We start from the raw sequence: 25,211 nt of genomic DNA on the forward strand, positions 1-25,211 counted from the left end.
CCACATACCTTAGTGTTAGAAATAAAAATATTATATTTGAATGAATATCTCAATACTTATTTATATGACTAGCGAGTTGCTCGTGCTTTGCTATGGTTGTTATATATCATATAAATAGATATTGAGATATTTATTTAAATATAATTATTGTTTAATTCTATATACTAAGGTACTTGTGATCTGGTGGTTAGTCCCAAATTTCTGCAGCGGGAGGGCATGAGTTCGAGTGCTTGATCTGCACTATTTTTTATGTAGGTGGGGTCGGGTGCTGGACAGGCGCAGTAGCGCACGGAGCGCGTGGGGCGGGTGCGAAGGGTGAAGTCGTGGTAGTATGAGGTGTCTACATTAGGTTCTTAATAGAATAGTATAAATATATAACAACCATAGCAAAGTACGAACACTTGACTAGTTAATAATGAAGAACTAATTATTATACAAATGTGCTAAGAGGTTGGCTGCAAGCCATCTTAGCCCCGAGCAAGTTAGTGCTTGCTAAATCAGTAGTTTTGATACTACAAGAGCATGTGTTAGTTTTTATTTATGTACTGATTGATGCAAGTGGACGCAAACGTCCAGGCAATTGGTATACTTCAGCGAATCATGCAGCCTTAGCTGGTGATACATCAGATTTCCATTCAATGCGTATCTCCACGAATCTCTACACAAAGGCATCGTTTCTTATCGTTGAAGAAGTTGTCATGTCCCTTTCAGTGTGTTGTGTCTCGCGTCGTCCTCGGTCAAAGTTGGTAGCCTGAAACCAGAACTTGTATCCAATAGCAGGCTGCAGGCCTAGCTCTTTAGTATATACTACCCTTAGGCCTAGTTTGAATACTTTGAGATTAGAGTGTTTTGAAGGGATTGGAGAGGTTGTAAATCTTCGATAGATCAAATACTCTCTCAATACATCTCAATCCACTTCAATCCCACTTATTACTAGAGTACCTAAACTAGGCCTCAGTTATCAAATATTTGTCACCCACTAATTCAATTTTGAAGTAAAACGCGACAAATTAAAAAACAGAGGGAGTATAATCAATTGAATCGAAACAGTCCAACATAGCTGCTGTCCTTTCCTTTTTCTCCTGTCACTGTAACTAATAAGAACAGAGAAAGTGAAGGCCCACGCCCACAAACTGCGCAGCTAGATCGACCAAACAAGAGCATTTTGTTCTTTTTTTCCGCGGTAACTTTGATAAAGTCCGGTTAAGCCAACATAGCATTTGAAGTCAACTGTAGGTTGGGCCGTTGGGGTAGACATGTATCTAGCCTCTCATTTGTATCTTCTGGAAGTGGGCCAACACGATGTGCTTGCAAGATTAGTCGTTTCTCTGAGCTGTTGCCAGACGTTCAAATGACAAGTTGGAGAGACTACCAGGTGCAAGATTAGCAATTTGTTTGGAGAGACTACCAGGTGCAAGATTACAAGTTGGAGAGACTACCAGGTTCAAATGACAAGTTGGAGAGACTACAAGTTGCCAGACGTTCAAATGACAAGATTTGGTTGCGTTGGAAATTGGAATGAGGATGTTATAACCTTCAGAGCTTGTTTGGGAGCAATTAATGGACTTTTATTTAGTCCCCTCAACCTCAATCCACTTCCGTATCCATTGACAAATGAACCAAGGGTCAGCTGCTGAGGAGCACATTCAGTTACAGTTTGATGAGCATCCTTCAATTCAATCTAGATCTCTGACCTTATCTGCTACGTTCAGACTTGGTAGAGAGAAAAGGTCAACTGTTCAACGTTCAGCGCCGTCTATTTTTCTTTGAGAACACTTAATATTAATAATGTAACAGAATTGACGTTGGCCGGCCCGTAGAGATATATAAGTACCCCGACTCTCTTCTGATGTCCACCTCCACCAATCCAACCAACCATTGGCCATTGCAGAGAAGAGATTACTTTAAGAATGGGCTACTCGAAGCGCATTGCACTGGTACTTGTAGCGGCTGTTGTAGCGCTCCACGTCCATGTCCCGATGGCCACAGCAGCGAACTCCAACCTCTTCCGGGACTACATCGGCGCCATCTTCAACGGCGTCAAGTTCACCGACGTCCCCATCAACCCGAGGGTCCGCTTCGACTACATCCTCGCCTTCGTGATCGACTACACCACCGCGACGGAGCCGCCCACCCCGACCAACGGCCAGTTCAACATCTTCTGGCAGGACTCGGTGCTGACGGCGTCCGCGGTGGCCGCCATCAAGCAGAGCAACCCGAACGTGCGGGTGGCCGTCAGCATCGGCGGCGCCACCGTGAACGACCGCCCTGTGTTCTTCAACATCACCTCCGTCGACTCCTGGGTCCAGAACGCCGTCTCCTCCCTGACCACCATCATCCAGAAGTACAACCTGGACGGCATCGACATCGACTACGAGCAGTTCCAGGCCGACCCGGCCACCTTCGCCGAGTGCATCGGCCGCCTGGTCACCACGCTCAAGAGCAACGGGGTGATCAGCTTCGCGTCCATCGCCCCGTTCGACAACGCCGACGTGCAGCGCCATTACCAGGCCCTGTGGGCGACCTACGGAAGCGTCATAGACTACGTCAACTTCCAGTTCTACGCCTACGGCGCCAGCACGACCGAGGCGCAGTACGTCGACTTCTTCAACCAGCAGCTTGTCAACTACCCCGGCGGCAACATCCTGGCCAGCTTCACCACGGCGCCCACCACCACGTCGGTGCCCATCAACACGTCGCTCAGCGCTTGCCAGACATTGCAGTCGCAGGGCAAGCTCTACGGGATCTTCATCTGGGCAGCCGACCATTCCAGGAGCCAAGGCTTCAAGTACGACACACAAGCACAAGCACTGCTCGCCAACGCCCCTGCTGGCTACTAGTAGATGGCTACCATACCTTCAATGCGTTTAAGTTGGATTTGGATTTCATTTTCAGGTGAACAAATAATATTATTATGTATGGAATAAGGCTGTCATTGGAATATAATACGGGGCTATTTCTATATTCCTGTGTTCTCTATAAAAATTAAACAATTCTTATAAGATTCATGTGTGTCGGAATTGATGGGAGGCATTGGTGAAGTCCTATATCATTATTATTATTGAGATGTTTGTGTCTTGTTATGGTTTTTATATATCATATAAGTAGACTTTTTTTCAATAAAATATAAATTGTCGCTTAGATAAATATATATGTGGAGCTAATGTCGGCGTTTCGACCCCGGGGTCCCTGGACGACGAGTAAATTGTCGTTGCGTGTCCCAGCCTAGATGGGTTGGCGCGAGACGGAACACAAAGGGGGAAAACCGCGGCTTCGTGTTATCCTGCGCCAGAGTGGGTGCGCTTGCAGTAGAGGCTACAAGCGTTCGCGAGGGAGAGAGGGAGAGAGTCCCGCGCGACCACCCTCTCGTATGAGGGCTCTGGCCCTTCCTTTTATAGATGCAAGGAGAGAGTCCAGGTGTACAATGGGGGTGTAGCAATATGCTAACGTGTCCGGCAGAGAGGAGCTAGAGCCCTATGTACATGCAAACGTGGTCGTCGGAGGAGCGTTTGAGCCCTATGTACGCGGTGTCGTGGCCGTCGGAGGAGCGTTTGAGCCCTGTAGAAGCACAGCTGTCGGGGCCGTCTGGACCTTGTTGACGTCTCCTTGCTTCCGTAAGGGGCTGAGAGCCACCGTCGTCATGGACGCACGCGGGGAGCCATCATTACTTGTTACCGGGGCGAGCCTGAATGGGACGCCGGTCTTGTTCCCCCGTAGCCTGAGCTAGCTAGGGGTAGGGTAATGATGTGCCTCCTGCGGCGTGGTCGGTCCGAGCCCAAGGTCGGGCGAGGCAGAGACTCCTCCTAAGGCCGAGGCCGGGGTCGGGCGAGGACGTGATTCTGCCCGAGGTCGAGGTTGAGGCCGGGCCCTGGGGTCGGGCGAGGCGGAGACGACCTTCCGAGGTCGAGGTCGAGGCTGAGCCCTGGGGTCGGGCGAGGCGGAGTCCACCTTCCGAGGTCGAGGTGGGGGCCGAGCCCTGGGGTCGGGCGAGGCGGAGACTTCTCCTGAGGCCGAGGCCCAAGGTCGGGCGAGGCGGAGCTTCCTGTGGCGCCTGAGGCTGGACTCAGCTGCTGTCAGCCTCACCCTGGCGGGTGGCACAGCAGTCGGAGAGGGGCGAGCGGTGCTGCTTTCCTGTCAGGTCAATCAGTGGGAGGGCGAAGTGACTGCGGTCACTTCGACCTTGCTGACTGAGGCACGCGTGTCAGGATAAGGCACCAGGCGATCCTTGCATTGAATGCGCCTGCGATACGGTCGGTTGGTGAGGCGATTTGGCCAAGGTTGCTTCACTACGAAGCCTGCCCAAGCTGGGCTTCGGGCGAGTCGAGGGTGCGCCAGTTGCTTGAGGGGGCCCTCGGGCGAGGCGTGAATTTGCCTGGGACTACTGTTCCCGCCCGAGGCTGGGCTCGGGCGAGGCGAGATCGCGTCCCTTGAGTAGACGAAACCTTGACCTGAATTGCGCCCATCAGCCTCTGCAGTTTGCGCTGATGGTGATTACCAGCCGAGTTTAGGAGTGTTGGGGTACCCCTAATTATGGTACCCGACAGCTAATAACCAAGATTTAAACTCTCACTTGCATAATTTTATCTTATTTTTACATAAAGCGGGATGAGAAAGAGTGATACACGATGACCATGGAACCAAAATTGCTACGGTTTGTATATATATCACATGGGTAGACTTTATTTTAATAAAATACAAAATATGTGTATTTTGTTGGTTAGATAGACAGACATGAATGTGAAGGCAACAATCAAGGTTTGAACCTTGTTGGGGCCTACTCTGTCGACGGTCCTCAGAACACTCTCACTTCGGCGTAAACAAATTTGTTAAATGTGTTTCAGGCACATAATGAAGGTTAGACGAAGCTGGCATTCAGCCGAAGAGGTGTGTAGAGAAGCTTCGTCTAATACACATAGGCGGCGAAGGCGCAAGCTAGAAGCCGACGGCCTCGGTATGAAGAAAACTTCGGGCGCAAAGTGACGAAGGAGAAGAAGTCTAAAACTTGTGCAGCAAGAATGAAAGAGAAAAGATAGCAATGCCCTTGCTTTATTTGTAAATCATGTATTTAAACTTTGTGGGTATGCTTGTAATTTCATACGAAGATGTACCTCTACCCTATAAATAGATGAACAATGCTCTACACAACTTCAACTTTTGAGGGCCTCAAGCTTCATCTCGCTTAGCCTTGGAAGTACCTTCGAGCTATCTTGTGCAAACAAGCCGAAGGTATGTTTGTAAATTCATGTAATCCGAAGGAGGATGGAATAAATAGTGCTAAGGCTCAGGAGATGAGTTCCATACTTTATCGCTTATCATCGTTCTTTAATATTGTTTCATTCGCATCTTTTTCTAAAGACCTTTGTCCTCAAGCTATCACTTCGAAGAATTGAAAACTTAAGGATGAAGTTCCATGTTTCCTAACTTGTGTTGCCTTGTTTTTATGCCATGTAGCTATCGAAAACAAGTATTCAACATTGGTGCCCACCTCCGGTGATTCCACAACCACAACAACCCGACACCACGACTAAGAGGATGGCAAGCCATCAAGCTTTGGCATCAACATTCAAGAAGCTTGTGCTCCCCATCACTGGGGGCTCGAGCTTTGAACCCAGCAACAATAAACAAAAGAAAGAAGCCCAAAGAAGGGTGCAACAAGTAGGCGTCCAAGGACCCTACATTAAGACCAAGAGGTCTCATATCCCCATTACCTTTTATCAAGATGATCTTTGTCTCAAGGATTATACCATGGTTATCTCTTGTGTCATCAAAGATTTTGTAGTGCACAATGTCCTCATTGACACATGTAGCGCAGTAGACATCATATTAGCTAAGGCCTTCAAGCAAATGCAAGAGCCCAAAGGTATGATTAAGGAGTCAGCCTTTCACCTTTGTGGCTTCAGAGGACATCAAGTGATGGTACTAGGAAAGCTGGCTATGCCCATCACCTTCGGTTATGTCAACAACACAATAATAGAGAGGTCATGTTTGAGATCGTTGATATGGATTTCTCATACAACACAATCATCGGAAGGGGAACTTCTGAAATATTTGAAGCAATTCTACATTCAGTTTACCCCTACATGAAGATACACTTTCAACTGCTAATTCTTATGTAATCCTTAATGGAGTCATCAGGAGACAATTCCATTATAAGAGAGGGTTAAGGTAAGATCATCCCTTTTCCCCCTCTTATTTGTCTTGGCTACAGAAAGCCTTCAATATATTATCAATAATGCTCTGGATCTCGATATCATACAATTACCACTTCCATATAGAAATGGACCTTTCCCAATAATTTAGTATGTAGATGATACACTTCTGGTCATGCTATTTGATGAAGATGTTCTATTTAAAGGGACTTATTCATATGTTCTCTGAGTCGACTGGCCTACAGGTGAATTTTGCAAAGTCCTTCTTAGTACCAATCAATGTTCCCTTTGAAAAAGCAACTACTCTGGCTCAAACCTTTGGTTGTTAGGTGGGATTCTTACCTTTCACCTACCTTGGCCTGCCTCTTGGAACCACAAAGCCCAAAATTGATGATTTTTATCCCTTAATGAATAGGGTGGAAAGGAGATTGATGTGCTCCTCCTTGAAAGGGAAATGTGCCCTTAGGCCATTTCTAGTATATTTTGGTGATTAAGTGTCCAACACATATTAAGTGGGTTATTATATGCCAAATGATGAATGAAGTGCAAATCAACAAGAAGGTATGTTTCTAAAACTTAGTACATTGATTTGGGTACTAATGTATTGTATCTAAGTGATAGAAACAGAAGAAAAAGTATTGGAAAAGAGTTGGCTGTGTACAGCCAACTGCTGCTCGGTCTGGGTGCACTGGACTGTCCGGTGGTGCACCGGACAGTGTCCGGTGTGCCAGACTGGGTTCCGGCGAACTGACCGCTCTCGGGAAGACTTCGGCGGTGTACGGCTATAATTTACCGGACTGTCCGGTGGTGCACCGGACTGTCCGGTGTGCCAACGGCCGCCAGCATAACGGTTGGCCGCCAAATCCGCGTACGACGCGTGGCCCGCTCCAACGGTCGGCTGAGGGCACCGCACTGTCCGGTGCGCCAACCAGCACGAAGTTGCAACGGTCGGCTGCGCCAGGAATGGAAGGAAATCGCGCACCGGACATGAACAGTGGTTGTCCGGTGGCACACCGGACTGTCCGGTGTGCCACCCGACAGAAGGCAACTTTGGCCTTCCAAGAATGCCTCCAATGGCTCTTAGCTGCCTTGGGGCTATAAAAGGGACCCCTAGGCGCATGGAGGAGTCACCCAAGCATTCTTTGATCATTCCTAAGCACCAAGACTTCATTCTCACGCATTCGATTCTTTGAGATAGTGACTTGAGCTCCAATTGAGTAGAGAACTCCTTGAGTTATGTTTTGAGCTCAAGTTGTGGCTTGTGTGCGTGATTGTGCTCTTGTTTTGAGTCTTGTGTGTGTTGCTCTCCCCTCCCTTACTTCTGTGCTTCTTTGTGATCATTAATTGTAAGGGCAAGAGGCTCCAAGTTGTGGAGATTCCTTGCAAATGGGAGAAAGTATAAGAAAGGAAAACAACGTGGTATTCAAGTTGATCATTGGATCACTTGAAAGGGGTTGAGTGCAACCCTCGTCCATTGGGACGCCACAACGTGGAGTAGGCAAGTGTTATACTTGGCCGAACCACGGGATCAATCACCGTGTCTTTTGTGTTGTCTTTCTTTGTGACCATTGTGTTTCACAAAAGATCGATCCTTAGCCACTTGGTCCTATTGCACTAACTCTTAACCAAGTTTTTGTGGCTACAAGTATTTGATTTTTACAAGATCACCTATTCACCCCCCCCCTCTAGGTGCTCTCAATTGGTATCGGAGTCGTTCTCTTCACGAAAGGGACTAATCGCCTGAACAGGATCCTAAGGGAAAGGGGATGGCGGTCAATGACAAGGAGAAGGAGTCCTTCCTCAACGAGCTAAGGGACGACAAGCCCACTGACTCTGGCTCGAGTCACAAGAAGAAGGATGGGAAGAAGAAGAGGCGCATCAAGAAGATTGTCTACTACGACAGCGACAAGTCTTCTTCTTCCCCAAGAGACGACGATGACGAGAAAAGGAAACCGGTTAATTCGAATTTTTCATTTGATTATTCTCATATTCCGTATAATTCCAATGCCCACTTGCTTTCTATTCCTCTCGGTAAACCTCTACACTCTGATGGAGAGGACTATGCTTTTTGGAGTCACAAAATGTGTAGTCACCTTTTTTCTCTCCATCCTAGTATTTGGGGGATAGTTGAGAATGGAATGCAATTTGATAATACGGATACCCCTGTATTCATTAACGAACAAATTCATAAAAATGCACAAGCTACCACTGTTTTGTTAGCATCGTTGTGTAGGGATGAATATAACAAAGTGAGCGGCTTGGACAACGCCAAGCAAATATGGGACACCCTTAAGATCTCGCATGAGGGGAACAACGCCACCATGATCACCAAAATAGAGTTGGTGGAAGGTGAGCTAGGAAGGTTTGCCATGATCAGGGGAGAGGAGCCAACGCAAACATACAACAGGCTCAAGACCCTGGTCAACAAGATCAGGAGCTATGGAAGCACGAGATGGACGGACCACGACGTCGTCCGACTTATGCTCAGGTCCTTCACTGTTATTGATCCTCATCTTGTAAACCTCATCCGTAAAAATCCCAGGTACACAAAGATGACTCCCGAGGAGATTCTTGGGAAATTTGTGGGCGGGCGGATGATGGTGAAGGAAGCGCGATACGTCGATGATGCTCTCAATGGCCCTCTACCCGTCTACGAGCCTCAACCGGTCGCTCTCAAAGCAACAAGCAGCAGGGAGGCGCTACCTAGCAAGGTGGCACAAGTCGAGGCGGTCGGGCTAAACGAGGATGAGATGGCCCTAATCATAAAGCGCTTCAAGACCGCATTGAAAGGACGCAAGGAGTACCCTAACAAGAACAAAGCAAAGGGAAAGCGCTCCTGCTTCAAGTGCGGTAAGACTGGTCATTTTATAGCAAATTGTCCCGATAACTCTAGTGACCAGGAACAAGGAAAGGGCGGGAAGAAAGAGAAGAAAAAAAGCTATAGGAAGGTAAAAGGCGAGGCACGCATCAGAAAGGAATGGGACTCTGACTACTCGTCTTCTGATTCCGATGACGAAGGACTCGCTGCCTCAGCCTTCAACAAGTCCTCTCTCTTCCCCAACGAACGCCACACCTGCCTCATGGCAAAGGAGAAAAAGGTAAGCATTCGAGAAACTCCTAAGTATACTACTTCAAGCGATGAAGATTCTAGTGATGATGAAGTAGACTATTCTAGCTTATTTAAAGGTTTAGATAGAGCCAAGGTAGAAAAAATCAATGAATTGATTGATGCTTTAAATGAAAAGAATAGACTCTTAGAAAAGCAAGAGGATATATTCTATGAAGAGCATGATAAGTTTGTTAGTGTACAAAAATCTCTTGCTTTAGAAACTAAAAGGAATGAAATTTTATCTTCTGAGATTTCTGCTTGCCATGAGTCTATTTCTAGTTTAAAGAGTGTTAATGATGATTTAAATGCTAAGTTAGAAGTAGCTAATAAATCTAGTTCATGTGTGGAACATGTTGTTATTTGCAATAGATGCAAGGATTTTAATGTTGATGCTTGTAATGAACACTTAAATTCCATTTCTAGATTAAGTGATGAAGTGGCAAGTCTTAATGCTCAACTTAAGACTTGCAAGAGTGATTTTTGATAAACTAAATTTTGCTAGGGATGCCTACACTGTTGGTAGACACCCCTCAATTAAGGATGGGCTTGGCTTTCGGAAGGAAGCCAAGAACTTAACAAGCCAAAGGGCTCCCATTCTCAACAAGGAGAAAGGGAAGGCCCATATGGCTAGTAGCATTCAAAGGAATCATGTGTTCATTTATGATAGAAAATTTTCTAGGAATGCTCATTATAATAGGAGTTATGATGCTTATGATTCACATGCTATGATTGCTTCAAGTTCTACTTTTATGCATAGTAGAAATAGGCCTGGGAAGGGAAATGTCATTCATCATGTGCCTAGGAAAATGCATAATGAATATGCTACTGTTTTTCATGCCTGCAACATTGATTTTGTACTTTCATGTAAAAATTAGAAAGTTGTTGCTAGGAAGTTGGGGGGCAAATGCAAGGGAGACAAGACTTGCATTTGGGTCCCAAAGGACATTGTAACTAACCTTGTAGGACCCAACAAGAGTTGGGTACCTAAAACCCAAGCCTAAATTGTCTTGTAGGTTTATGCATCCGGGGGCTCAACCTTGATTATCGACAGCGGATGCACAAACCACATGACGGGGAGAAGAAGATGTTTACCTCCTACGTCAAGAACAAGGATTCCCAGGATACGATTATTTTTGGAGATGGGAACCAAGGCAAGGTCAAAGGCTTGGGCAAGATAGCCATCACAAATGAGCACTCTATCTCTAATGTATTTTTAGTAGAGTCGCTAGGCTATAATCTCCTGTCTGTTAGTCAATTGTGCCACATGGGCTACAATTGTTTGTTTACAAATGTTGATGTATCTGTCTTTAGAAGGAATGATGGTTCATTAGCATTTAAGGGTGCACTAGATGGAAAACTCTACTTAGTTGATTTTTCGAAAGAGGAGGCCGATCTAGATGCATGCTTAATTGCTAAGACTAGTATGGGCTGGCTGTGGCATCGCCGTCTAGCACATGTTGGGATGAAGAACCTTCACAAACTTCTAAAGGGAGAGCATGTGTTAGGACTAACAAATGTGTGTTTCGAAAAAGATAGACCTTGTGTAGCTTTTCAAGCAGGTAAACAGGTGGAAAGTACTCATCACAGCAAGAATGTGATGACCACATCAAGACCTCTGGAGCTACTTCATATGGACCTCTTCGGACCCGTTGCCTACCTTAGCATCGAGGGAAGTAAGTATGGTCTTGTTATTGTTGATGATTTTTCCCGCTTCACTTGGGTATTCTTTTTGCAGGATAAAACAGAAACCCAAGGGACCCTAAAGCGCTTTCTAAGGAGAGCTCAAAATGAATTTGAACTCAAGGTGAAAAAGATAAGAAGCGACAACGGGTCCGAGATCAAGAACTTACAAGTGGAGGAGTACCTTGAGGACGAAGGTATCAAGCACGAGTTCTCCGCTCTCTACACACCACAGCAAAACGGTGTGGTAGAGAGGAAGAACAGGACGCTCATAGATATGGCGAGGATGATGCTTGTAGAATTCAAGACGCCCGAGCGGTTTTGGTCGGAAGCAGTGAACACAGCTTGCCACGCCATAAACCGGCTCTACCTTCATCGCCTCCTCAAGAAGACCTCGTACGAACTTCTGACTAGTAACAAACCCAACGTCTCATACTTTCGTGTATTTGGGAGCAAATGTTACATTTTGGTGAAGAAAGGTAGAAATTCCAAATTTGCTCCCAAAGCTGTAGAAGGGTTTTTATTAAGTTATGACTCAAATACAAAGGCGTATAGTGTCTTCAACAAATCATCGGGTTTGGTTGAAGTCTCTAGCGACGTTGTATTTGATGAGACTAATGGCTCTCCAAGAGAGCAAGTTGATCTTGATGATGTAGATGAAGATGATGTTCCAACGGACGCAATTCGCACCATGGCGATTGGAGATGTGCGACCACAGGAACACCAAGTGTAGGATCAACCTTCTTCCTCAACAATGGTGCACCCCCCAACTCAAGATGATGAACAGGTTCTTCAAGAGGAGGAGTGTGATCAAGGGGGAGCACAAGAAGATCAAGTTATGGAGGAAGAAGCACCACGGGCCCCTCCAACTCAAGTTTGAGCGACGATTCAAAGGAATCATCCCGTCGACCAGATTCTAGGGGATATAAGCAAGGGAGTAACTACTCGCTCAAGACTAGCTAACTTTTGTGAGCATTACTCGTTTGTCTCTTCTATTGAGCCTTTCAGGGTAGAAGAGGCCTTGCAAGATCCGGACTGGGTGCTGGCCATGCAGGAAGAGCTCAACAACTTCAAGAGGAATGAAGTTTGGAGCTTGGTGCCACGTCCCAAGAAAAACGTTGTGGGAACCAAGTGGGTGTTCCGCAACAAGCAAGACGAGCATGGGGTGGTGACAAGGAACAAGGCTCGACTTGTGGCAAAAGGCTATGCCCAAGTCGCAGGTTTGGATTTTTGAGGAGACTTTTGCTCCTATGACTAGGCTAGAGTCTATTCGCATTTTGTTAGCCTATGTCGCTCACCACTCTTTCAGGTTGTTCCAAATGGATGTGAAGAGCGCTTTCCTCAACGGGCCAATCAAGGAGGAGGTGTATGTGGAGCAACCCCCTGGCTTTGAGGATGAACGGTACCCCGACCATGTGTGTAAGCTCTCTAAGGCGCTCTATGGACTTAAGCAAGCCCCAAGAGCATGGTATGAATGCCTTAGAGATTTTCTAATTGCTAATGCTTTCAAGGTTGGGAAAGCCGATCCAACTCTTTTCACTAAGACTTGTGATGGTGACCTATTTGTGTGCCAAATTTATGTCGATGACATAATATTTGGTTCTACTAACCAAAAGTCTTGTGAGGAGTTTAGCAAGGTGATGACACAGAAATTTGAGATGTCGATGATGGGCGAGTTGAACTACTTCCTTGGGTTTCAAGTGAAGCAACTCAAGGATGGCACCTTCATCTCACAAATGAAGTACACGCAAGACCTTCTCAAGCGGTTTGGGATGAAGGACGCCAAGCCCGCAAAGACGCCAATGGGAACCGACGGACATGTTGACCTCAACAAAGGAGGTAAGTCCGTTGATCAAAAGGCATACCGGTCTATGATAGGATCCCTGCTTTATTTATGTGCTAGTAGACCGAATATTATGCTAAGCGTATGCATGTGTGCAAGATTTCAATATGATCCAAGGGAGTGTCACCTTGTGGCCGTTAAGCGAATTCTTAGATATTTAGTTGCTACGCCTTGCTTCGAGATCTGGTATCCAAAGGGGTCTACCTTTGACTTGATTGGATACTCAGACTCCGATTATGCTGGATGCAAGGTTGATAAGAAGAGTACATCAGGGACGTGCCAATTCCTAGGAAGGTCCCTGGTGTCTTGGAGTTCAAGAAACAAACCTCCGTTGCCCTATCCACCACTGAGGCCGAGTACGTTGCCGCAGGACAGTGTTGCGCGCAACTACTTTGGATGAGGCAACCCCTCCGGGACTTTGGCTACAATCTGAGCAAAGTCCCACTCCTATATGACAATGAGAGTGCAATCCGCATGGCGGATAATCCTGTTGAACACAGCCGCACTAAGCACATAGACATCCGGCATCACTTTTTGAGAGACCACCAGCAAAAGGGAGATATCGAAGTGTTTTATGTTAGCACCGAGAACCAGCTAGCCGATATCTTTACCAAACCTTTAGATGAGAAAACCTTTTGCAGGCTGCGTAGTGAGCTAAATGTCTTAGATTCACGTCACTTGGATTGTTTTATAGCATACATGTGTTTTATGCCTTTGATCAAGTCACTTTATGCATTTGTGAGATTTATTGTTTATTTATGGTGCTCAAGTTGTGCAAGGGATCCCCGGACCTCACAAGTCCATATGTGAATGATGCACATATTTAGGGGGAGAAGTGCTACAACTTGACCCTTTGAGACTAACATGTGTGCTTGAGTTAACTTGATGTAGTCTCAAAGGTGAATTGAAAGGGAAAGGTGAACTTGGACCATGCAAAGACTTCCACTGCACTCCGGTATTAGTGTACAAACCTCCAAGTTCATTCTTAAGCTCCTATTGCCTTTTGGCTCTTAATTGACATTTTTGGTGAGGCAATGGGGTTAAAATGCCAAGAATGATCCTGTTTTGGTGCTTAATGCCAAAGGGGGGAGAAAATAAGGCCAAAGCAAATGGATCAGCTACCACTTGTGAAAAAATTTAAAAGAGTAGAGTAGAACTTTTGATTTGTCAAAATACTCTTATTGTCAAAATTTGGTCTCTTGTGGGGAGAATGTTTGATTATGGGAAAAGGGGGAGTTTTTGGCTCTTAATCATGTTTAATCTTGGACTATCTCTCTTTGTGCCCAAACAAGTGTGTTTGACTTAGAGATAGGAAAATAAATTTGATTTGCAAAAACAAACCAAGTGGTGGCAAAGAATGATCCAAATATGTCAAATCGTGTCAAAGACTATTTTTGTTCTCAATTGCATTGATGTTGCACTTCTATTTGTTGCTTTTAGATGTGTTGGCATAAATCACCAAAAAGGGGGAGATTGAAAGGGAAATGTGCCCTTGGGCCATTTCTAGTATATTTTGGTGACTAAGTGTCCAACACATATTAAGTGGGTTATTATATGCCAAATGATGAATGAAGTGCAAATCAACAAGAAGGTATGTTTCTAAGACTTAGTACATTGATTTGGGTACTAATGTATTGTACCTAAGTGATAGAAACAGAAGAAAAAGTATTGGAAAAGAGTTGGCTGTGTACAGCCAACTGCTGCTCGGTCTGGGTGCACCGGACTGTCCGGTGGTGCACCGGACAGTGTCCGGTGGTGCACCGAACAGTGTCTGGTGTGCCAGACTGGGTTCCGGCGTACTGACCGCTCTCGGGAAGACTTCGGCGGTGTACGACTATAATTCACCGGACTATCCGGTGGTGCACCGAACTGTCCGGTGTGCCAACGGCCGCTAGCGCAACGGTCGGCCGCCAAATCCGCGTACAACGTGTGGCCCGCTCCAACGGTCGGCTGGGGGCACCGGACTGTCCGGTGCGCCAACCAGCGCGAAGTTGCAACGGTCGGCTGCACCAGGATTGGAAGGAAATCGCGCACCGGACATGAACAGTGGCTGTCCGGTGGCACACCGGACTGTCCGGTGCGCCACTCGATAGAAGGCAACTTTGGCCTTCCAAGAATGCCTCCAACGGATCCTAGCTGCCTTGGGGCTATAAAAGGGACCCCTAGGCGCATGGAGGAGTCACCCAAGCATTCTTTGATCATTCCTAAGCACCAAGACTCCATTCTCGCGCATTCGATTCTTTGAGATAGTGACTTGAGCTCCAATTGAGTAGAGAACTCCTTGAGTTGTGTTTTGAGCTCAAGTTGTGGCTTGTGTGCGTGATTGTGCTCTTGTTTTGAGTCTTGTGTGTGTTGCTCTCCCCTCCCTTACTTTTGTGCTTCTTTGTGATCATTAGTTGTAAGGGCAAGAGGCTCCAAGTTGTGGAGATTCCTTGCAAACGGGAGAAAGTATAAGAAAGGAAAACAACATGGTATTCAAGTTGATCATTGGATCACTTGAAAGGGGTTGAGTGCAACCCTCGTCCATTGGGACGCCACAACGCGGAGTAGGCAAGTGTTATACTTGGTCGAACCACGGGATAAATCACCGTGTCTTTTGTGTTGTCTTTCTTTGTGACCATTGTGTTTCACAAAAGATCGATCCTTAGCCACTTGGTCCTATTGCACTAACTCTTAACCAAGTTTTTGTGGCTACAAGTATTTGATTTTTACAGGATCACCTATTCACCCCCCCTCTAGGTGCTCTCACTCCTTCGTAACTTACTCTTGAAGACTTGAACTTGTCAACTCTGCCATTACCCTAATTACCATATATAGCATGTCAACCATCAAGCTTCATCCTAGGATCATTAATACCATCAACAGTGTAGAAGCTAGATAAGAAGGGAGGTAAGTTGGTTGCCTGGGAAACAGTGTAGAAGCTGAAGAAAGCTGGAGGTTTAGGAGTCGTCAACCTCAGACTTCAAAATGAAGGTCTTTTGTTTAAAAACTGTCTAAGTTCTATGCTGGACAGGACATTCCTTGGGTAAATCTGATCTGGGAATCTTACTACGTGGGAAAGGTTCTCCATGCATGTTGTCCAAAAGGATCCTTCTATTAGAGGGATATCTAGATGTTTCATTATGGATGGAGAATCTACCTCCTAGGAGGATAATTGGACTGGGCAGATTTTCAGGATAAAGTGTCGTAACTTGGCGTATTTTGCGTTGGTACCCCTCATATTGGTCAAGAATGTTATTGATGCACCATACTTGTCCTCCATGTTTCACTTGCCCATGTCCTCACTAGCATATAGAGAAATGGAAAACTTGCAAGCCATCCTGGAAGATACTACATACAACGACAACCAAACGAATAGTTGGGATATTGATTCTGGGAGTGTAAAATTCTCCGTCAAAATATATTACAAAATCAAAGTTGATTCTTAGGCCTCAAGGGCTTTCTCGAAGTTTTGGAAGAGTCAATGTACAATGAGGATAATGTGTTTTGGTTGGCTGCTGCTCGTCAATGGACTTAACACCAGGGACATGCTTCTTAGAAAGAACCTGTTACAAGATTAGTACTGCCACTCTGAAATGTGTTCGAATGCAATGGAAGAGTATGTTGAGCAACTATTCTTTTCATGTGCCTTTTCCTCCAGCTATTGGACTGTCCTTAATATTAGTTGGGATACTTCACTCCCGGTTCATCAGTGGTTGATACAAGATGGTAATAACTTTCCTCACCAGTTCTACTGGGAGATCTTCCTTATTGCTCTTTGGGGATATATATGGAAAGTTTGAAACAGAAAATTATTTGATAACACTAAAGTGTCTATAAGTAATTGGACCCTGTGTTTCAAAAAAGAAGCTCGCTAGCAAAGCCTACATTTTAGTGAATCTGATGCCCCTCTATTCCTCTCATGGCTATGTTTTCAAAAAGCTCCGCATTGTTAGGCTCTAGTAATGTAGCACCAACATCCTCATCGTTGCCCCTGTCACCAGCATCGTCATCGAACAAATCGTCCATAGTGATGTAATCATGATGATCAACATCTTTGTGGCCAGCAATGGCTGTGCCAGCTAGCCCACTTGCATTCGTCGTTGTCGACGAGTTTCCTCCACCATATGATGAACCACTTACACTAGCATTTGCTCTCTCTCACCGTGGAAAGTCTAGACCGTGTAGTCCTCGACAAAACCAAACCTGATCAAATGAGATAGCACCATGACGTCTTCATGGCCTTTTGTGTTCTTGCAGTGAGCACACAAGCAGTTGGTTCTCATTTGACTCACTCTCTCGATGTTTCTTCGCAACGGCAACAAACATTTTTACCTCAAGCATCGAGTTTCATTCTATTTAATTCGTACATCCATTTTGATCTTTCCATTCCTAGAAATTAGATATAAAAGCATGATATATATAAAATCTAGGGAGATTAATTGAAAAAGATCGAGAGTAGAATAGGAGGTAGGCAAGGGTGTATATAGCAATAGCAAGACTAAGTACACCAAGACTAAGATGTTGGTGTATCGTCGTCCACCCTCGAAACTACTACTTCCGTTTTCGAATATTTGTCATCCGCTAGTTTATTTTTGAACTAAACAACGACAAATAAAAAAGAACTGAGAGTATAAGCTAGTGGCTAATGTTCGTGAGGTTTGTATGCAAGATTCATAAGACCTAACACTAATACCAGTAGGATACTATTTTGGTTTTTAGGAAATTATTTTCCCAGTGTGCTTTTAGAATTAATGCGAATACTTCAAAATCAAATACGACAAACAAAAGCCAAGCTGTGTATTGCGTTGACATTTCCTTGTGTAGTTCAATGGCCTTATACACTATCGGAAACCGACTATTTGCCGAGTGTCAAATGTTTTACCGAGTGTTTTTGGGCACTCGGCAAAGAAGTGCCAAGCAAAAAAACCCTCGGTAAAAGAAAACACTCAGCAAAGAAGCTCTTTGCCGAGTGTCAGAAATAAAACACTCGGCAAAGACAATTTAAAAATCACATTTTAAAGCAGTAAATTAATTCAAATGAAAAAAATTCAACTACAAATTTATATAACTCATCATAATGTACAATTTATATTTTGAATATTTCTTCATATGATAAAATAAAAGTAATTTTTTCATAAAATTTATCTATCTCTCGTAGTTTCTGAAACTACGAGAGAGATGTAAAAGATTTGTGCATATTGTTAGAACCATCTTGTGAGATGAACAAATGATCAAACAACCAAAATAAACTTTGTAGATCTTGAGAAATTGCAGAATTTTGTAGTTGACAACCTTTTTCATTTGTAGTCATATTGTCAACTAAAACTACGTCTAAATTTAAAAAAAAAAATTGAATTTTGAAAACGACCTCGAAAGAAAAACCACCAACATAAATGTTATAGGTATTGAAGAGTTTTAAAACTTTGTAGTTGACAATGTTTTGGTTTGAAATCATTTTGTCATGCAAAACTATGTTTGAATTTTGAATTTTTCAAACTACCTCGAATGGAAAAACCACCAAAATAAAAGTTGTAGTTCTTGAAATGTATTAAAACTTTGTAATTGACAATTTTTTTATTTGAAATCATCTTATCATTGAAAAATTCGTGTGAAGTTTTCAAATTTGAAATTTAAATTTTGTAAATGGCCTCGAATGTAGAAACTATCAAAATAGAACTTGTAGATCTTGAAAAGTTATGCAACTTTATAGTTGGTCATATTTTCAAATGAATTTATTTAGTGCCTCAAATAATCAAATTACTCTCGGTTTGTTATAATACATGAGGAATGAAAGCGTAATATAGACATAATTGATGTAGTAGTGTAGTGGTAGATGATGATATGCGCAAGAGAGAGGTTTGCGAGTTCGAATCTTACATTCACAAAATATGGTTTGTGAGTTGGAATCTTACTATTCATAAAATATGTAAATTTGATTTCAAAATAATAGTGCAAAATGATAGGGCGATGGTATGGTAATGAGTAGTGGTTGGAGAGTTGTTAACATAATTTAAAAAATATTTTGCTATTTTTAAGGATTTTTTACGATTCTTAATTTGTCGAGTGCTTTTCTTTGCCGAGTGCTCCGATAAAAAGTAATCGGCAAAAAATCCTTTACCGATAAAATGTTTGCCGAGTATTTTTTACCGAGTTAAAATGATTTTTGCCGAGTGTCTTAGACACTCAAATAACGCGAGTGCCCGTAGTGATAACACAATTCTTATAAAAAATGCCTTACACACTACATAGGACCACATGTCGTTCAAGTGCATGTGCGCATTGCATCTCGCAATCAATGATCACCAAAGGACAAGATAGTAGATCAATCGAAGTGTATAATTCTTGGCGCGTGAGTTCATAGAGCTTCACGTACAGATGCATGATGCAAATCATGGCAATAGTAAGGCCCCGTCACCATCGTCAAGCCTGGCAATAATAATTAATAACGGCGCGCTGCTGCTTCTTAAATTATCTTGATTAGGTTACATGCTGATGATGAGAAATCAATCATGTAATAATAATAATAATAATAACAATAGTAGTAATATATTTTAACCAAGAGAGATCTTGTACGTGGCGCCGTCAGCGAACTTGTAGGTGGTCTCATCGATGGGCGAAACCTTGGGCACGTGGATGGGGAGCACGTCTATCTCCGGCGTCCACGGGTTTCCCTCCTCGCCGCCGTCCACCGTGCGGAGCGCCTTCCAGACGGCGCTGTTGCACTTGAAGCCGGAGCCGAAAGCGATCTGCCATACCCGGTCCCCCTTGCGGATCCGTCCCTTGGCCTCGCAGTAGGCGAGCTCGTACCAGAGCGAGCTGCTGGAGGTGTTGCCGAAGCGGCAGAGCGTCATCCTGGAGGGCTCCATGTGCCAGGCGCTGAGGTTGAGGCTGCGCTCCAGCTCGTCCAGCACGCCGCGGCCGCCGGCGTGGATGCAGAAGTGGTCGAAGGCGAGCTTGAAGTCCGGCAGGTAGGCGCGCACTCTGGCGCGGAAGACGCGGTTGAGGACGACGGTGGCCAGGAAGCGGAGCTGCTCGGACATGGGCAGGACGAGCGGGCCCAGCGTGGTGATGTTGGTGCGCAGGGCCTCGCCGGCGACCACCATGAGCTCCTTGGCCAGGGAGACGCCGACGCACCCCGCGTCGTCCTCCTCCTGCGTGACGCAGCCGAAGCTCTGGTCGTGCGCGCCGCGGTGCGTGCGCACCGTGTGGATGAGCTGGTACTTGGCGCGGCGGCGGTCGGCGCGGCGGTTGGACAGCAGGATGGCCGCGCCGCCGACGCGGAAGAGCGTGTTGGTGACCAGCATGGGGCGGTTGTTGCCCATGTAGGCGTTGAGAGTGATGTTCTCCGTGCTCACCACCAGCGCGTACGTGTCCGAGTGCACCTGCATGTCGTCGTCGTCGTCCGGAAACATAGCATCAACATGTATTACTATAATCGTCCGAAAAAACAAGACATGCATGTAGTACTACTACGTGATTAGTATGAAGGTCAGGTCCCAGCACGTACGCACAGTAGCAATACACGCAAGCTTGTCCACCAGAACCGCACATATGACTCTTGTCAGACTACCATTGACCGCGGTAAACCTTGTGTAGTACGGGAGAGCTGGGACCTGGACTGGAGAGCAGCAACCAGGCAGTGCATGGGTCGCTGCGACGACCATGGGTGTGGGTGCCTCTGGGTGGATGTGGGAACAGACAGAGTGACAGACGATTATAATAGTATTACGAGTGGTGATGTTTGGTTGACATATTTGTAACATTAAATTATATCTGTTTAAGTCCAATCTTAATTAGATACCGCACTAAAAACTGATAATATCCTAATTCAAACTTATTACCACTGGTAATAATTACCGTTGTCATTTATATTACATTTCGTGAACCAAACGGCACCAGATACCATAAGATTATGCATGACCCAAAACCAAATACAAAACCTAAGAACTATCTAGTCTAGTTAATAATAAGATTTTAGAATGAAATCTTTAAAATGAGCTATCAACCGAAACAAAGCCCATAACTCTAGAGGGAGAGGGAAGCAATGGCCACATGCTGCACTTTCAGGCCCTGTTTGGGAAAAGTTTTTGAAAACCATAGTTTTTGAAATATTACAGTATACTTTAGTTATGACAATACCGTAGTTTACAATACCACAATTTTGGAAACTGAGGTCCAGACCTAAGTTTAGAATACCTTAAAACAACTATAGTATTGCAATACTTCAGTTTTGAAAACAGAGATTTTAGACAGCTTGCCAAACACCATTCTGTATATAATACTGCAGTATTTGAGAATACTGCAGTATTCTTTCAAAACTTTGAAAAAACTTCACTCACAAACACCCCCTCATTTTCCACATTTGACATCACATGCATGGTTCCGTTTTGACCAGAGGCCAGCAGACTTCCTATCACATTTTTTTTATTCCACTTTATATTTCAAACTTCTCTCTAAATTTATATTATAGTAACTTCTCTGTAAATTTACAGTGCATCTACACAGCGCAGAACAACGAACCAAGCGCGCAGTTACTATAATTACTAGCTCATTTTCTACTAGTATATATGTTATCAAATGCATGTATGCATGGTCTCTGTAGGTGATGTGCAGCCATGCTGGAGTAATAAGGATCAGGACCGGACCTGCACCGGCACATGGCTGTAAAAGCTCCCTGTGTGTGCTCTCCGTTACAAACACACATAAACATGGGTCGATCCACAAATAGGTATTTTCAGTTCTTAACTTTCACGTTTCTGCGAAGCATGTTTTTTTTTAAAAAAAAACCTCCACACATTTGACCACCTGCCGTTAATTAGAACGATCATATTTTTTTTGCTGTATGGAGTGCGTAGTGCCATGTTTTCATGACAAATTCACACTTATATATACTGATCTCTCCAATTTATTGTGATTGTCTTGATAAAAAGGACAGTGGCCAGAGTCATTTACATATACTTATTTAAATAAACAGGAATTATTGAAACTAGTTACCAAAAAGGCAGGGTCAACAACTATGCATGCATGCATGCAAGGGCAACACGGACGGAAGGGACCTACGCTCTCACGCATATATATGATCGTAGTCAGCTACCCTATTTAATTATGGGTTCAGAAGAAGTAAAGGACCCGACAGCGATCCATCGGCATCAAATGCCGAAACACTATTTGCATTGCAAGAGATGCCTTGCTGTGCAGCAGTATATATGTCCAACGGTCACGTACGCCAATGCAATCAACAACGTAGCTATATGTATGTGTTCAATTATATTATTCTTGGCGCATGGAAATAGAATAAACCATGCATGTGCACGCACATAAATTATCTGCAAAAACCAGCCTGGAAGCAGAATATTGGTACTACGTACGTACGTGGTGAAATCACTGTGCCTGAGTGTCTCATGCACTGCCTAAGAAAGATTGACGTATAAACCATGTACCTGTAGCAGGCGCTTGGCGAGGTCGATGGCGATGATGCCGGCGCTGCATCCCATTCCGCTGAGGTTGTGGCTGACGACGTCGCGCCGCATCCCGTAGCGGTTGGCGATGAGCGACGTGAAGGACGGCGTGGGGCTGAGCAGGCTGGAGTTGAAGATGAGCACGCCGACGTCGCCGCCCGCCACGCGCGCCCTGCGGAGGAGGTCGTCCACGACGCCGAAGATGACGGCGTGGGACTCCTCCCGCGCCGTGCGGAGGCACATGTCCACGGGCACGCTGATCAGCGACGCCGGGAAGTGGGTCTGCTCCCCGAGCCCCGACCGCTCCAGCATCCGCTTCTGGAACGCCATGCTCTCGTCGCTGAACCGCCCGCACCGCCCGAAGTGGGCGATCGTCTTGGCGCGGGACGCCTCGTGCGACGCGCCCGCCACGTACCCGGACAGGTCCACCAGGTACACGGGCCGGGGCCGGGACACCGCGTACGCCCACGCCGCCACCGCAGCCGCCCAGCAGGCCACCGCCACCGCCGCCGGGCTCTGCTGCAGCCCCAGCTTCTCGAGGCCGCCCGGAAGGTTCCACGACAGCCGCGGGGCCACCAGGAAGACGACGACGCCAACGAGGACGAGCTGGATGACGCGGCGGCGGCTCATCACCGCCATCTGCTTCGTTCTTGCCCTGCGAGCCGCTCCCTACTATATATATGGCGATCGATATGATCTAGCTCGATGGTCGATGGAGGAATAGCGCGGAGACCGGATTTATAGGAGGGAGGAGGGGTTAATGTTAATGGCAAGCAGCAGCTGGTAGGTGATGGGCCGGTGACGGTGAGGGAGATCGGGGGCAGTGCCAAGTTGCCAGCGCAATAACTGCTCGTAGCCATGAACAGTAGAGCATGCATGCATTGCATTTGCAGCGCCACACCATGACCATGGAACCTTGCGCCCCCATGCCATGTGTTGCAGTTGCAGTTGCAAGGAGGGAGAGATGAGTAGGTGTAGATGGCAGCAGTGAATTCATTGTCCAGTGCGAAAGTAGGGGACTGGAATTCAATTCTTGTCCTCTCCCGTGTCACATCTTTTGTACCACGTTACCACTGCACCGCTGCCCAACTCAACTGCTGACCCATGTTTGCTGCTGCTGTGCGTGGTGCAGCCAGCGACCAGCGTCGTTAAATTTCTTTTCTAGCTACGTACTAGGCTTAATTAGCAGAGGGTTAGGACACGTTTCGTGCTTTAACTTGGGCGCCTACTCTTGTTCTAGAGGCACTTTAACTTACATGTGTCATAGAATTAGCTTTTTTCTATACTAAATATTACCACCTTTGAAAATCCTATTCCTTTCATTGTATTCACATATTTTTTAAAGTATACAAATAGTAAACATAAAGACATCTGATAGGACATGGACTAAGCTTTAGTCAGAGAAATCAACCACACCTTTAGTCAGAGAAATCAAACACCTTTACCGAATAGAATTTGTTGAAACATCCACTCTGTCTTAGTTTCATTTTCCTTTCGATGAAGTCTCTCCATTGTTGCCTATACACTACACTCTTCTTGTCTTAGTTAAAGTGCACACTGAAAATAGGTATATCATCCTTGGACGAAGGGAGTACTAATTTGGTTAAAAAAACACAACTCTAACATGGAACCATTGAGCATAATTTGCCGCTAAATCATCATCGGATTGGTGCTACAACAGTTGCCCAATAGGCCCAACAACAGAAAGCTAATCGACATCTCTGGAGTACAAACTTAGATGAGGAAAAGGCAAATCCAAATGGAAAGTGAAAGTGCATAACATATGACGATTTGTTTACTAAAGTTCGGTTTCACAAAGAATCAAGTTTCTTTTAACCCTTTTGTTAGTCAAGTGATCACCAAGTTCAAATTTGAGTTTTCTCTTACTCAAATGGTGAGACCGAAGTCTTAAAAGGCTCTCCACATGAAGTCGGAGGCTCTTGCTTGCTTTACAATTAATGGGGTGCAACTCCAATCATAATGATTATAACAATCTCCTCTCTTGGCTATAAACTCAGCTCTCTACAAGTGCTCAAGCAACTCTTGCTTTCTAGCTCTTAAATGGATGTCTATTTTTATGCACACGATGCAATTTGGAGCACTTGGATGGCTAGGAGGTGTTCCTATAACTTGTTGGCCAACAAGTTTCTCAACTCATGGATGTCATTATGCCCGATTAAAGTGGTATATATATACAATACCCACAACAAACTAGTCTCGCATAGGTACCAGACACGTCTAGTGCGCCATCGGATGTCCCACGTCAACCGACCATTAGATCTTCCTGTTGTGAACCGTTGGATTTACTGTGTACCTGGTGTGCCACCGGATATGACCTGCGCTACTAATTTCCAAGTTGTCTAGTTTGCAACCTCTCTGCAAGCCCTGTCCAATGACATGTCTGATGTGCCACTAGATGCTTCCGGTGTGGACAAATCTGACTTGGTCTAGTTTTATGCTCTTTGTATGCCTTATCCGGTGACATGTTCGGTGTGCCACCAGACACAACATGTGTGCCCTAAAATCCAAAGTCTAGAAAACATATTCTTTGTGTGTTGTATCCGGTGACATATTTGGTGTGCCACCAGATAGGTCTGCTGCAACTCTATACAACCCAGATTTTTCTAACATTGGATCATTTGATTTGGCTAGGCTTGGCTTGTGTCTTGGACATGCTTATGACTTAGACATATGTTTCTTGAGTTCATTCAAGTACTCGGTCATTCCTTTTGATGTATTCGGTCTTCTGAATCGGTTTTCACATTTTCACCAAGTCTTTGTTGAATTGCATCCTTCAAACTCTAAAAATCAAATTCTTAGCAAAATAGTGAGTTTGATAAGTTGTGTTGGTCATCAAACTATAAAACAAATATAGAAATGGTCCTAGATCCATTTCTCTTTCAACAAGAAACAATAGGTAGACATTCACCAAGCAGTGTGTGCTTCTCAACCCTTTGGCTTATCACCACTCCTTCTCTTTGGGTTTTCCA

The 25,211-nt window shown here is 45.1% G+C and overlaps 2 protein-coding genes across 2 annotated transcripts; one reads left to right on the top strand and one right to left on the bottom strand.

The window, feature by feature from the left end:
* The first annotated feature begins 1,852 nt into the window (after nt 1-1,852).
* LOC100285638 (chitinase 2) lies at nt 1,853-3,002 on the top strand. The gene has a single exon (NM_001158529.3). It carries the CDS (start codon nt 1,911-1,913, stop codon nt 2,838-2,840), a length of 930 nt encoding a protein of 309 aa, NP_001152001.2. The 5' UTR covers nt 1,853-1,910; the 3' UTR covers nt 2,841-3,002.
* Nucleotides 3,003-19,202: 16,200 nt separating this feature from the next.
* On the bottom strand, nt 19,203-23,233 carry LOC100282655 (fatty acid elongase). Its single transcript, NM_001155563.2, has 2 exons — nt 22,204-23,233; nt 19,203-20,145 (listed from the first exon to the last, which is right to left on the bottom strand). The coding sequence occupies exons 1-2, from the start codon at nt 22,858-22,860 to the stop codon at nt 19,315-19,317; spliced, it is 1,488 nt and encodes a 495-aa protein (NP_001149035.1). The 5' UTR covers nt 22,861-23,233; the 3' UTR covers nt 19,203-19,314.
* Nucleotides 23,234-25,211: the final 1,978 nt, after the last annotated feature.

The sequence above is a fragment of the Zea mays genome, chromosome 1 (assembly GCF_902167145.1).
Source record: "Zea mays cultivar B73 chromosome 1, Zm-B73-REFERENCE-NAM-5.0, whole genome shotgun sequence".
In the NCBI taxonomy this organism is placed as follows: Eukaryota; Viridiplantae; Streptophyta; class Magnoliopsida; order Poales; family Poaceae; genus Zea; species Zea mays.

Excerpts from the sequence above, each read along its gene's own strand:
- LOC100282655 (NM_001155563.2), bottom strand. The coding sequence starts at position 22,860 with ATGGCGGTGATGAGCCGCCGCCGCGTCATCCAGCTCGTCCTCGTTGGC. Across the intron at positions 20,146-22,203 it reads TCGCCAAGCGCCTGCTACAG|GTGCACTCGGACACGTACGC; the intron begins GTACATGGTTTA and ends GACGACATGCAG.
- LOC100285638 (NM_001158529.3), top strand. The coding sequence starts at position 1,911 with ATGGGCTACTCGAAGCGCATTGCACTGGTACTTGTAGCGGCTGTTGTA.